The following is a 14,558-nucleotide window of genomic DNA, read 5'->3' on the forward strand; positions in this document are numbered from 1 at the left end:
ACGCACAATAAACCCTGTGAACACACACTTCCACTGGGGCGCTGCTACACAACACACACACACACACACACACAGCAACCGAAGCCCAACCAACCAGTTTCTCACCTCTGAAAACAAATGTTGTGCATATTTTTTGGACTCACCCAGAAACTGTGGTGGAGGCTAATACTGGTAAATGATGGCACTGCTGGCCAAGTACAACAATTATGTGACACACACACACACACACACACACAGACACACGCACAGTGTATCACTAAGCTCAGGAGCCACTGAGTCACCCAGGGAGGAGTAATGTCACTTTTGTATCCACACTGGAGGAATCTGGGCTCAAATCCAAAAAGTTTCTGCAGAAAACTTGTGATAATTAGAACCAGGCAGAAACCAGACTTCTCCAACTGCAGGATTCTACTCAACCAACACAAGAGGAATTCACTTTATCAGCAGATGATTGCGGAGCAGTGTGTCACCGAGATGCTCCCACAGATAATAAGCGGCATAACCTCGACATAACTTGGCATTCATATCTCCAGGCTCCCGCTGGATCAGGAGGAGGCTGCGGGAGCTTTGGCACAAAAACACAACTCTGTCAGTTCTAATCGACTGGGAGAAGACTGGGAGCGAACCAGCATCATCTCATCCCAGCAGGAGAACATCTCTCAAGCTCCTGGTGCGTCCACATGCTCCTGTTTCCACCATCAGAACCCGAGTGTTATTAATGCGTAATAGCGCGTAAAAAAGCTGCGGAAACCTGCGTTGTTCCAGTATCATATGTGAATCATAAACACACCTGATTAAAAAGATGAGTCAGCATTATTAAATATCAGTCATCACAATAATCAGCCGGTGACCAGAGGAACCGGGAACCGAGGGCAGGACCCGGGGAGCCAGTTTATAAATGTGGTGATTCAGAGCAAAATGTTCCAACGTGAGAAGCATTTAGAGAAATATATGCAATTAAATGATATTTATTAAAAAATAAATGTGCACATGTAAAGTGGAGGTTTTGCTTTGAGCAGTTTGATTTCTAGAGGTTCACACAACCAGACTCCACCGGGCAGAGAGCAGCGTCCCCCGGGCAGAGAGGGGACTGGAGCCCCGGGGAGAAGGAGCTCCAGAGGACCGGTGTGTCCCGGAGGAGCAAGCGGGCGATCGAGGCACTTACTTGGGGTTGGTCCGGTTCCAGTTGACGGCGTATCGGTCGGACACCACCTTGGAAGCCGGGTCCTGGCCGTGCACACACACCCCGATGAGGAGGAGCAGGAGGAAGAGGAGCATGTCCACCTGCGGCATAGTGGCACTGGAAGTCCCGGTAGTGGACCCGGTACCTCCTGGTTCTGGTCCTGGTTCTGCGGGGATGTGGCGGTGAAACGCCGGGATGAGAGTCCACAGGTGCAGCTCCTTCCTCGGGTGTTTTTTAGAAGCAAACACCAATATTATGTTGAAAATCTCCCTGTGGAAACTTGTTCAGATCGTGTCCCTTCACTTGGAGGAAGAATCAGTTCTGTGGAACCGGGGGAACCGGGAGGAACATCCACCGGGACCCGGGGAGAGCGCGTCCTTCCCCCGGATCAACACTTTCTCCAACTCGCTCAGTCTCCCGGAGAGAAAGCGACGTGTGTCCACAGAAGTAAAAAATATTATAAAAAACAACAAAACACAGGATAAATGTTCCAAGATATTAATGTTTAAAAAAAGGCAACCGGAGCGAAGACACAGTCCCGGCGTCTCCTCCGTGTCCGACCCGGGATCTGTGCCACCAAGACGCCGGAAAGAAGACGCTCTTTCCCCGCAGCAGCAGCTCCGGTGGAACCCGCTCCTCTCGCTCCTCTCCCGCGGAGCAACACGAACACTCTCCGGGGGAATGGAACCTTTTCTCCGCCGTGCGTAGAGCTCCGTCACCGGGGAGGATCAGTCCGGACGAGCCGCTCCAGCTCCGGTCCGAGGTGCTGTGTGAATGTGGAGGAATCAGCGATCTGCTGCTGCTGCTGCTGCGGCCATGCTCCCACAGACCAACCCCCCCACTCCTCCTCCTCCTCCTCCTCCTCCTCCTCCACCTCCTCCTCCTCCTCCTCCAGCTCCACCACCCCCCCACCGTGCCAGCCGGAGCACGCTGCAAGAAATCAAGATTCAAGATTCAAGATTCAAGATTTTTATACTGTCAAATGCACAGAGATAACATGGCAATGAAATACTTGGGTCACAGGCTCTCTATAAGCAATGCTCAGTAATTTCAACCAAAAAAAAAATATATATATATATAGAAATAGTATAAAATAGAATAAAATAGAATAAAATATCAAAAATTAAAAATAGAAAATAAAATATATATATCTAAATATATATCTTTACAGATGAAGAGAAAAATTGACACTGTTCACTGTTTTGCTTTTTGCATTGTGCATTTCACCTTTTACTTCACTTTTTATATCTTTTATATCTTTTTATATAGATATATTTGTCTAAATAAATGCTACCTTGTATAAATATTAGAAAAAGTGAGTAAATAAGAAGTAAAGAGTGAGTAAATATATATTGTTTTTTTATTATTATTATTGTTTTTCTTATGTGTGGTGTATTTATTGTGTTTTTATGTTTCTATGTTCATTGTATGCACCAATAACCAGAGCAAATTCCAGGTAGGTGTAAACCTACTTGGCAATAAATACTTTCTGATTCTGATTCTGATTCTGATAAAACAACAATAGTTCAATTTGTGCAGTAGTGCAAATATTCAAATATGCTTATTACGGTGCTGGTGCAAATATGCAAATATGCAAATATGCCAGGGTGCTGGTTTGGTGGAGTTATTGCAGTTCAGAGGAGTTAAAAAGTCTTATGCAGAGGAGTCTTCAAATCCCTGGAGCTGGTTTCTCTAAAGCAGGGGTCACCAACCTGTTTGAGACTGAGAGCTAATCGAAGGTACTGAGTAGTGCGAAGAAGGGCTACTTGTTTGACACCTTTTAATATTAATAATAATAATAAATGTGAAGAGACTGTCTGATCACGTCAATGTTAATTATTCCTCACAATAATAATAAACAATGATTTTCACAACATTGATGGTAGGAAACAGATATATTAAAGCATCAGAATCAGAATCAGAATTCTTTTAATTGCCAAGTGTATTTTCACATACAGGAAATTGCCTTGGTGTGGTTGGTGCACACAAATAACAATCAGACATTAAACAACAATATATATACATATATAAATAAAAAAATATATATAAAACAATATAAAACGAAACAATATATACAGTGAGAGAGTTATGGGCACGTACAGTGCTAAGGTGCAGAGATTTTCTGGAATAGGCGGTGACCGTTAATATTCATTAACAAGGAAAACAGCTGTGTGTGTGTGTTGTTGTGTGTAAAAGTAAAAGTAACTCTGGTGACTTGTCAACTGAGGTTAAACTAAGTTAACCTCATTCATTTCTGTTAATCTCTTTAAATTGTGCTTAAATTCAACTTAATTGAAGTACTTTTGGTGACATTTATCACTACTTTCCTCCATCGGTCTGAACCTTTTTCAAAAATAGAGAAAAAATAAATCACTTTGTTACAACGATGATGCATGTGATTGGGGTGTAATGTTTCTAAGTCTCTTCTTAATGTGTTGGGTCTCATTCTGTCAGTTGGCTGGTTTGATGCAGATGTTCCTCATGTTGTTCACACGTATGAGAAGACTCATGTCCTCCTGAAGAGACAGACAGGTTTTAGTTTTTACTCCAGGAGGAGGTTTGTCTCACTTCTTGCAGTGTGCAGTTTCACGGTTGCGCACGGATCTCAGTTGGCTTTGGATTTTGAATGACGGGCGTTTCACTTACAGAAACAACAGCCCTCCTCCTGGGGTGGGGGAGTGGGGGGGGGGGGGGGGGTATCCGAGCTTCCCAGGCCGAGCCACACATCCCAGTGATCCCACTTCATCTCATCAACACGCCGCAGAACGAGCCTCCTTCCACCGGTTAAAGTCAAATCCATCACAAGCTCCAATTTGTCCAAGTTTTCCCTTTTTCGAACATTTGTCCAGTTACGGTAATTTGTCTTGAAACGTTTCCTTTTGCAAATGAACCAAGTTTACGAGTTGACTCACATTGATTCTATAGCTCCAACCGGTTGCAGGACACTGGTTTTGACTGGGAGAGAAACCAGTGTGCTGACAGGAGGCTCATCTGGATCAGCTTCCAGTTGTTTTTTGGAAACAATATTTCCACTCTGCACTTAATAACCACAGAAGTTTATGGTCATGCACAACATCAGCTTTCATGTCCTCAGCACTTTTATTGGCCACAGATTCAACTCAGCTCCCAGTCCTGATGGAACTGAGTCTCCTGCAGGTTCCAGGGCTGGAGATCTGCAGAGGCAGCAGGACTCACTGCGCCACGTAGTGGTGGTCGTGGGAAACCCATATTATAAACCATAATATCATTAACCATAGATTAAAAACCATAGTATTACAAATCACAGTATTGAAAGATAAGCAGTGTGGATTAGAGGAGGTTTGAGATGGATTAAATCAAGAGGACAAGCAAGAAACTACATATATGGAGATTTTATGAATGGTTTTAAACACCTCCTGCAAAAAAGATCTTCCTCTAACTCAGTGTTGACTTCCTATAACCCCCCAATAAGCACATAGAAAATTTCTGAATACCAAGAATGTACTAAAGATATATGCAGTAAAAGCATATCTGAAATTAAAAAGAGACATCATGTGGCTGGTTTCTTTCAGTGAGAGTCATTAAATAGTGACCATTGGAAAATGCAGCCAAACTGTCAGATGTTGCTGTCACAAGATGTTTTGGGGGCTTTAATTAAGTTTTCTGGTTTTAACTTTGATGTTAATTTTAAATCTGTAATATCTCACTGTGTTTTCAAAGGAAAACAGGCCAAGTTTTCAAGTTGTGCTGGAGTTTTGCATCAAACTGCAGTTAGTGACACTGTCTTCAGATAAATGATAACCGAACTTAAAAGACTAAGATTAAGCAGTGGCATGTAATCACCTTATAATTGATCATAATGGTATCGGTTGACTGTTATTATCTTTAATCGATCATGAGGAGGTTCTACCAAGTTTCCCTCCCAGCTTTTTGCATATGTAGGCCTGTGTGAAATCAATCTGTGTCACTAAATAAAGTCTATTTAAAAAGGAAAATCACTGTCTGAAGCTGTTTTCAGACGGATCTGAGAGATCCCTGGTTATTCTCCAGAGGGTTAGGGTTGGTTAATATTAATATTTTAAGTTTCTACTATTGCAATGAATGCTCGGAGAATCTCCTGCTGTGTTGTTCATGTGTGAAAGACAAACTACGCAGAAACTCTGGACCCAATTCGGCAAACATGCTCCAGAGGTCACGTCTGAAATCATCTCGAGGTCACACAACGAGTCTCTGTGGGAATTTAACGCCCTGCTCATTAAAGAGGAGGCAGTTCTATCCTCTGCTGGGTGTTAAGATAGAGGAATATGAAGTATTCAGTCTGTATAAACACCAGCTGGGTGGACCAGGGAGATGCTCCATTAGTGAGTCGGTGCAGAGACGCATGAAGCTCAGGCCCGGTCGTGGAGCTAATCCTCCATCGTAACAACAGTACCACTGGGGAAGCTGGTCTGGGCTCAGGCTGCAGGGCTGTAAACTTTATGGAGACACTGAACAGTCTCCTCAAACGGTGGCTTCTGTTCACAAACAGCCTGATTTATTCCACCGGAGCAGGCTCAGTGAACTCCATCACGCCGGCTCCACGGCTCCTCTCCATCTGTTTGGCCCCTGATACGCCCGCTGCGTGCACACAGTGTCGGGACTCGTGGAGCAATGAAGTGAAACAGCTTCTATAAGGGACGAGTCGGGGTAATTCCTCTCGTAATGAGGTGAATCTTTTTTATTTCAGCAGGACACAAGCTCTGGAATGAAGTGTAAGAGAAAAGGGCGACGGGTTGATACCACATCAAATACTTTATTGCCTGTGACTTAGCAGCACGGGAGCTAAGAGGTGCAAACAGCATCACAGTGGATCATTAGATGCTGCTGAGTAAACTCAAGGCAATAGGTTTCAATAAAGAGGTTCTGAAGATGGATGTGCTCATATCTTTAACGTCCAGATGGTTGATGGAGGAGCACAAACAATGTGGTGCTGTAAATACACATCCTCCTTTACTGTTGTTGTTGTATTCACATTATAATACATTTATATTTACAAGTTTAAGCACAAACTACCTTCAAAGTAAAACACACAGTAGAAGCAAATGATTGAAATCAATGAAACATGAAAAATGGGATAAATGTGGCTACAAGATGACATTTAAATAAAGAAAATACCAAGGTGCTGTTCAACTTGTATAGTATTTGTGTTCTGTGTTATCTTCCTGTAGTTCAGGCTCTGTAGCTGCTCGATGTTCTCTAACTGTAGTTTGCAGCTGGGCAGGTGGAGCTCGCTGGTTTCATCCCAGTTTGATTCACCGTTAATATGAAAAACATAAAGGACTCACGGAGTTGAATGGATCCACAGATGGGTTCTGCTCTAAAAACGATTACAGCCGACGAGTGTTTCATAAAGTTGCAGCAGAGAAACAGGCTTCAATTGTAAAAATATTTACCAACTGAAGCAGATTCAAGTTTCCATGAGCAGGTTAGAGGTCAGAGTTCGACTGGGAGACACAGGATATTTTAAACATTTAGCATAAAGAATAACTACATCGGCTATTAAACTTCAGAAAAAGGTTTCGGTACAAACTGAAGTGAGCTCAGGTTTGGACACGAGACAAACTCACTGATCTCTGTTTGTCCGTCTGCGGCTGCTTGTCATCATGACATCAGAGATTCAAGTCCCGTATATATGAGTGTTCTCCTATACCCACTACAAAAAATATAAAATAATGAACATATAAAGTTATGATTTGGCGAGTCTGACCCGGAACATTCTCCGGCTGCTTCTACATGTAGAAGATGAACTACAGCAAACATCTGAAAATAGCTTGATTTAAACTTAAGAAACCTGAGTTCCTGAAATAAACCTGTTTTCACCGGTGACGTCATGAAACCCTCTCTGTTACACACACACGCACACAGACCCACACACACACACACACACTTCCTCAAATCACTGAGGATCGACAGCATCATAATCATCTTCCACCGGGCGTTACAGTAAACCCTGTGCACACACTGTGTTTGTTTGGGTGTGGTGGTGAGGTCACTGGGTACACGCGTGTGACCTGTCACTGCATCCATGAGCAGATACAACCCCTTGCATGTGAACTTGTGTGTGTGTGTGTCTGTCTCAGTGTGTGTGTGCGTGTGGCTGATCATCACCTCGCCCAGGCAGCAGACTAATCCACGAGCTATAATCACCTCATCTCAGCAGCTAAAGTGCCTGTCCTACTTCATTTATGGCTGATATCTGTCTGTGTCCCCCAAGACAATGGAGTCATTATAAATTAGGGTCAGTGGGGCTGCGAGCACAACACACTGCCGCGCATTCTAATGTTTCTCATGGCCTTATGAGTCTCACACACACACACACACACACACAGACACACACACACACACACGGACACACACACACGCACATGATGAATGAGCGTGCTATATGTAGAGTAAATCACAGTTTTAGCTGCAGGTTGTTCAGATTTTTGGTGTTTTGTGTGTTTACGTTGTGACACAGACATCACAACCCCCCCCCCCACACACACACACGCACACGCACACCCCTCCTCCTCCTCCATCAGCAGCTGGTAAACAGATTGTGGCTCTGCCCAGAAAAAAAAATCCATTTCAATATTCCTAACTAAACTCGGGCCAAGAACAAATTGTTTCTGTTGTCTCGCTGCACCCTCTCCAGTTGTTATTGTTTTGTGTATTAATTTCTGAAGACTTCAACAAAGATCTGTTGATGTTAATGTGAGGAGAATAAATCTTTTTTTTTGTTTTTTTTTGTCCAAAGACCAAATAATACAAAACAGCAGAGAAATTAAGGAGAAGAGGATGAAGAAAAGGATCTGTAATAAATCCATTGATATTTCTGAAAACACAAACTACTTTTCTCTAAATGTGTTTTTCTTTTTGTTGCTCACAATTATTACCCAGGGCTGAATAATAATAATGTATAATAGGAGATGAAATAGCTTTACAAATAGTTAAACCTCTAAAGTGTTGTTTATGTTTTTCTTTTCTTTATATATACAGATTGCAGAATTTGTAGCATTACCATATGAATGTGATATCAATTAAAAATGTGTTTATGTCAGATTTCTACATTTTCCTCCGTCTGGTTCTTTGTCAGAATGTTTGTATTCATTTAATTTAGTTCCCAAAATGGATCATAAATTACTGAATGAACATGATGTTGTATTGAAGAAGACTTGAAACTTGAGATTGAGACATAAACTCCTTTGGCAAATGTTTACAGACGTCATAAATCATTCTCTAATAGACTCACTTCTCTCAGTGGAGTCGCCCTCTTCGATCTTGTTTTGTTGCAGCAGCTTGACAGTCACATTATCAATTCATCATAAATGTCAAGGTCAAAGTAAAGTTACATCTGCTCTGGTTAGGATTCTGTTAACGGACGTTTTATCAGATGCAAAACAAATTGCAATCAATTTCTTCCAAATGAGATCAGACTGAGCCGATATTAAACTTTTCATTTTAAACCAATCAAAGCTCGCTATTGTTATTCTCTCTTATTCAAACCCACAGGTTGTTGCAGGAACTCACCCCGGCTACAGATCTATGTCTGCTGCTGGTTATGATCACATGTGTAACAAGCTCTGTTCTGTAATTGGAATAAATTCTGCATCATAAACAGCCTGATGAGACGTGTACTTCCCTTTCTGTCCCATTCCACTTCCTTCCACTTCCTTCTCTTTTTCTTTTTGTTTTCCGCTGCTTGTAATGCGATTACCGTCGCCCTCATGGAAAAGTAAATGTTTATCTCTCCCCCGAGGGAGCGCTTCATTCCTCCGCCTCTCCTTCTCCATCGCTCCGTCTGAAACTCCAGCGAGAAGCTTCCCAGCTGCTGGCTCCTGCAGCGCCGGCCTCAGGACCGAGGTGTCGAGGTCAGAAGAGGAAGAGCATCAGGATGGAACACTTGACTGCACTATTACAACTGAAAACAGAGGTTTTTAAAAACAACTGGTCCCCGATTCCTCTACACTTCCATCTGATATGAGCAAAATATATATATATTGCTTTTGTTTTCTCTTTGTTTTACCTTTTAAGCAATGGACATCTGCAGGCCATGCTATCTCAGAATATTGTCTTGATGTAATGCTATGTCAGATGTACTGTGTTTGTGGACAATGCTAATCAATAACTTAATTCTGATGTACCTGGATCATGATGGCTTAGACCCGAGACATACATGGACAGTTAACCCCAACTTTTACCATCATCTTGCCAATGCACCTTATCTACCTATTTTATTGTATTTTATCTTGTGCTTCTGTTTTTTATTCTTTCTACCTCAATATTTTTAATTTTATTCTATTGTATTGTATTTTATTGTATTCAAATATACCGGCTGCTATGACAACTTAATTTCCCTTCGGGGATGAATAAAGTACTCTATCTATCTATCTATCTATCTAACCTAAGACTTGTACCCGAGGCACCTAATTTCATGTTAAGAACGATGTACTGTATGACTGTATTCGATAAAAGGAAATAAAAAGAAGTTAAAAAAGAAAGAAGAGGAATAGCCTCTAATACAAGATTCAGCCATGATGGAAAAATACACAAGTTAAAGTGAAAGAGGAGTTGGACAGGGGGGGGGGGTTGAGGAAGATGCACGATGACAACTCGGTCGCTGAAAGTCGTGGGAGGTCCGAGTTATTCCTGTCGAATCTGCACTTGTGGGTCTGTGTGTGTGTGTGTGTGTGTGTGTGGCACCTGGTTGAACTCTTTTTGTATACATGACCTCTGCAAACACAAATACACAAGCTCACACTTGCATACAAAGGCCAGAGAGTGTGTGCAGGGTCGGGCACTCACACACACACACACCCTTCATGTGTTTTCATGGAGAAGTTAGCTCCGCCCCTCCCTGCATGTTGTCTTAGCGCTGTTTCCCTGCGTGGAGGTAAGTAACGCCTGTGACCCGTGGAGCTCGCTCTGCTTAGAGTCGTTCAAACTAAACACCGCTGACACTGGAATGCCAGCTATGTTGATGGGGGAGGTTCTCACCAGATCTGTACATTCATACCAGTGCCGTGCACAGAGGGGGGGTGGGGAGTTGAAGATGAAGTGCCCCTTCTTGTGGCCTTTATCTTCCAGGTTTTTCGTGCTTCAGGTTTGTTCACAGCCCAATCTGGACTTGGGTGGCCCTGAGTTTCCTTCTGTTGGGCCGCCCACCTTTGCCCTTTCCAAATTACCCCCGAGTGGCTCTTTACTCGGCCTGAGCATCCGTCCCGTTGTGACCTTGTGATCGGTGAAGTGCACCTGTGGTCAGACCCGAGTGCCTGTCGGGTCGCTCAGAGCCGTCAGTCCAGATTCCCCTGGACCCCCAGTCACCCTGAGTTCACTCAACTCGACCTTCTCGTCCCTCTGGTTCACCACAAATTGTCACGGTTTTTTAAGGGAGAGATGGACCCAGATGCAGAGGTGATAAAATAAAGGTAATTTGATGTAACAAAAGTCCTAAAACAGGACACAAACAAAACATAACACGCTAACATGGGACACTGGAGGGAAACAGGAACACAACATGGATCATATCCTAGCGACAAGGCGCACGGAAAACACAAAGGATCCAGGACGTGAAAGCTGACGAGACAGCAGAACAGACAAACCATATATGACGACGTATGAAAACGAGTACAACCCGACAAGGGACAAAGGGGAACACAGAAGCTTATAAAGAGACACAGGGAAGGCAGGGGTGATTAGCCACAGGTGCAACACATGAGGAATTGGGAAGACAATCACCCAGACAGGAAATGAAGACAGAGACAACACCCAAGGAACACAAGACCACAAATAAAACAGGAAACAGAAAAACCAGAGACAGAAATAACAAACTAAAATGACATAACATCACAAAAATGTCTCCAACCGATCCAAGTGTTGTCTCTGTCGACCCGAGGACACAGATCACGTCCCTGTAAGTGTCTCCAAGTTATACTAACAAACCATGAAGTGCTGGATGAATAAAGGGTCTGGATACTCCCCCTGAGCCGCTTCCTTCTTCTGATAAGTTCGGTTTTGATGAGTTATTTGAAGCTATGAATATGAGGTGAAACATCACGATTGACGCCCGAGATTGACTCGTGATTGGCCGAGCACGTGAAAAGAAGGGAAACCACAATGCAGCCTCCATCGATTGGCTCTTCCACTCATCTCAAGTGCCGCTCTAGTGGACCCAAGTGCCCCGGGGGCCTCTGGGGTCTTCCTGGTTGACCCACGTGACATGGTGCTCAACCAACTTGAACCTCCAGGAGAGTAATGTGCAACCTTTGGTCAATTAAGTTGCTCTTCTAATCAGCCTGGATGCCCTTTGGTCAACTTTTGTTTCCTTGAAGTAATCAAATAACCGTTCTAGTGAATCTAAACAGCCGAGTCCATCAAAGTGCGCCTGTGGCAGATCAACAATATTCATCTAGTTGACCCGAGACTCAATCACCCTTTCGTCTCCCAAAGTGTCCCAGTGACCAAACCAAGTGTCTGCTCAATGAGCCAACCCCCCCCCCCTGTGGTTTCCTCAGAGGCCTTTTCTCATGTGACAATGGGACTGAATAGCAGGCGGGAGACGTGGCCCTTCATCAGTCTCCCCTCGGCCCCTCGAGAGGATCTGTGCACGGCACTGATTCATACAGTTCACAGAGAGGTGAGCGGGTCTGACCCAGGATCAGTGGCTCTGCCGCCTGGATCCAGATCCTGGAACAGACCGAGCTGTCAGCGGCTCCCACTGAACGAGAGGGTCTCATCCAAATCACAGCCGAGTCCGCCTCAGGGAGCTGGAGATACTTATCGATCCGCCCTTATTGCCCTCTCAATCCTCCAACCCCCCCGTTCTCATAACACAATTCTGCCCGTGTGGAATAAGCTCATTTTTAAAAACTGCAGGAGTCGAGATGAGATTTGGGGAGAGGAATAAAGAAAGATGGAGATTAACATATGTATTGAGCGCAGGTCTTGGCTCCACTTGAGAAACATAATAAAAAGCCCTCGGGCCGCCCGTGGCACCTGTAGACAAAGAGAGAGAGAGAGAGAGAGAGAGAGAGAGAGAGAACGACCATTTCGAGTTGCTTCTCCTCCGTCCGAGCGATGAATCGTACGAGCGGCTCTCGCTCCATTTAGTTCATCGAATGAAAACGTCTGGATATTAGCTTAGCCAGTTTTTATTCATTAGCCTCTGATCTGAGGCATTTTAAGCCGAAGTGGGTACTTGATCATAACAAGACATCGGGGGGGGGGGAATGGATCTGACGCCAACGATGGAAACGGATTCATCAGCTCATGTGTCTCCGTGGGATGAATGAGGTAGAAGGGCTGGGGGGGGTTTGGGGGGGGTGGGGATCATGTGTTGGCAGGTCGACACCTTGACAGGTCTCTGTAAAGGGGATCGGGGGGGTAATACATCGTCCAACTCAGATATCTGATCCCCCCCCCTCTGGCTGAGTCCGTGTGAAAATGAAACTCTTTAAGTTATATTGATGAAAACACATGATAAAATATGACACTTTACTTTTTCTATAAACTAAAAGCTTGAAAAGAACATTTAAAAATTGTATAAATATAATATCCAAAACCCAAAGGTAAGAAAAAGAGCAGTTAAAAAGGTTTTACTGTATATTAAAGTTAATACAACTAAAGTTAACGTCAAGACATAAGAAACAAAGGTTCAGTTTTGTGAGTGGATTAATAATTCAGGGTCGTGATATATTTTCCTGCGTCAAGTGTCTTTTAAAAAGTTTCACATTGAATTCTTTCTTAATAAAAATGCATCTTCAATGAACCTTTGAATATTTTTTCATATAAATGACGAATGATTCCAGCGTCACAGTCGAGATCGAGGAGACAAGTCAAAACATTCTTAAAAACTGAATCTGTGAACCAATAATTTTGCCTTGAGCAGTTTGTAGATTGAATTTTTTCCGTATGTTTTATTCAGAACTGCTGACGAAAGCTATGCATAGAAATTCACACCGAGACACATCTGCGATTCTAAACTTTTGTCTGTTTGTCAAAGTTTGTGCCTCTTAGGACCAGATCCTCATCAAGACCAGAACATTTATTTTGTATTATTGTTAATAAACCTTCTTCTGCATCATGAGTCCATCCCAAAAATCGTATGAATCAGCCCATAAACAAAAGCATCTCCCAGTTTAATGTGGAGGAACTTGACTTGGAGCCTCATGCGATGACCTGCACGCTGGGATCCATCAGCCAGTGAACGAACTCACTCAGGTTTTAATGGAAGTAAAGTCCTGCACCAGGCTCCAGAATGTGTTGGAAAACCCTCGGAAGAGAGTGAAGCCGATTAAAGCTGCAAATTAATGTGGATGGTTTTTGGAATGCCGTCGTAAAAGATCATAAAATCTAAGTGTTTCGGGCCGTATAGTTTAAAGTACAGCACTCAAGCAGCGATTGCAGATTTCACCTACAGTGAGAAGGAAACAGCTTTGAGACGTGAGACATCATCCCATCACAATAATGATGTTTAGAGCTCAGTCTCATTCTGAACGTCAGAATCAAGACACCGACAGGATCCAGCTGAAACGCCTCTGTGCTGCCTGAAGGGAAAGAGCATCAATTTAACAATCAACCTCATGTGATTCACATTTAGCATAAAGCCGAGGAACTTTAACGTGGATTCAGATTCTAATTTAAACATGAGCTGTCAGTTTTTTTAGAGTGCGTCTGTGGCTCTAGACCAGGGAATCCTGCAATGCATCCTGGGAGCGAGCGAATCATCGTGAAACTGTCGATGACGTCACGCCGAGGATCACCTGAAAGTCATCGGCGTTTACCGGCACCTCTCCAGGAAGTAGATGTACTCATGCACATATAAAAGTGACAAATGTGATATATGTCTTAAATCTGATGATGCATGGTCCCTATAACTGTTTTTGTCTCCCGTAGATGTGACAGGATGTTGATTTCAAAGTAAAATGCATAATGTAGCAACACCTGTATTCAACATAATACTGTAGTTTTTTTTTTTATATATACATTCAGAAATTACGCCCAAATACAAAAACAGTTCTGCCAGGTTACAGTTTAAATATTTGCTACCACCCTGTATTAACAACACGGTTACTTCCTGTGCTCTCATCCCTTTATTTTGTTCTTCTTCTGGCATCGTGAAGTTTACGAACTCAAAGAACGAGCTTATTATTTAAATAAAATCTCCACCGATGTCTCTTCAGTGATTATAGACCGGGTTGGTCATCTGGTTTCTTTCGATCAATAAACACAACTGGGACGTGATGAGGAGAATTTCCCTTTCGGATCTAGTGTTGACAATAAATAAGTGTTGGTGTCTTTAGTCCACATTTCATCAACGACAATGACAACTGCTCCTAACTTTCATGTTTCATTCTAACTCTGTGTTTCTCCCGGT

At 43.2% G+C, this 14,558-nt stretch overlaps 1 protein-coding gene across 1 annotated transcript in view; it reads right to left on the minus strand.

The window, feature by feature from the left end:
• LOC133009658 (ephrin-A5b-like) overlaps positions 1 to 1,659 on the minus strand; it is a 68,796-nt gene extending 67,137 nt beyond the window's left edge. Inside the window, exon 1 of the mRNA XM_061077195.1 lies at positions 1,166 to 1,659. Within this exon, the coding sequence (XP_060933178.1) occupies positions 1,166 to 1,293 (128 nt within the window). The 5' untranslated portion in view covers positions 1,294 to 1,659. The remainder of the gene's footprint in view (positions 1 to 1,165) is intronic.
• Between the last annotated feature and the right edge of the window lie 12,899 nt (positions 1,660 to 14,558).

The sequence above is a fragment of the Limanda limanda genome, chromosome 1, assembly GCF_963576545.1.
Source record: "Limanda limanda chromosome 1, fLimLim1.1, whole genome shotgun sequence".
Classification (NCBI taxonomy): Eukaryota; Metazoa; Chordata; class Actinopteri; order Pleuronectiformes; family Pleuronectidae; genus Limanda; species Limanda limanda.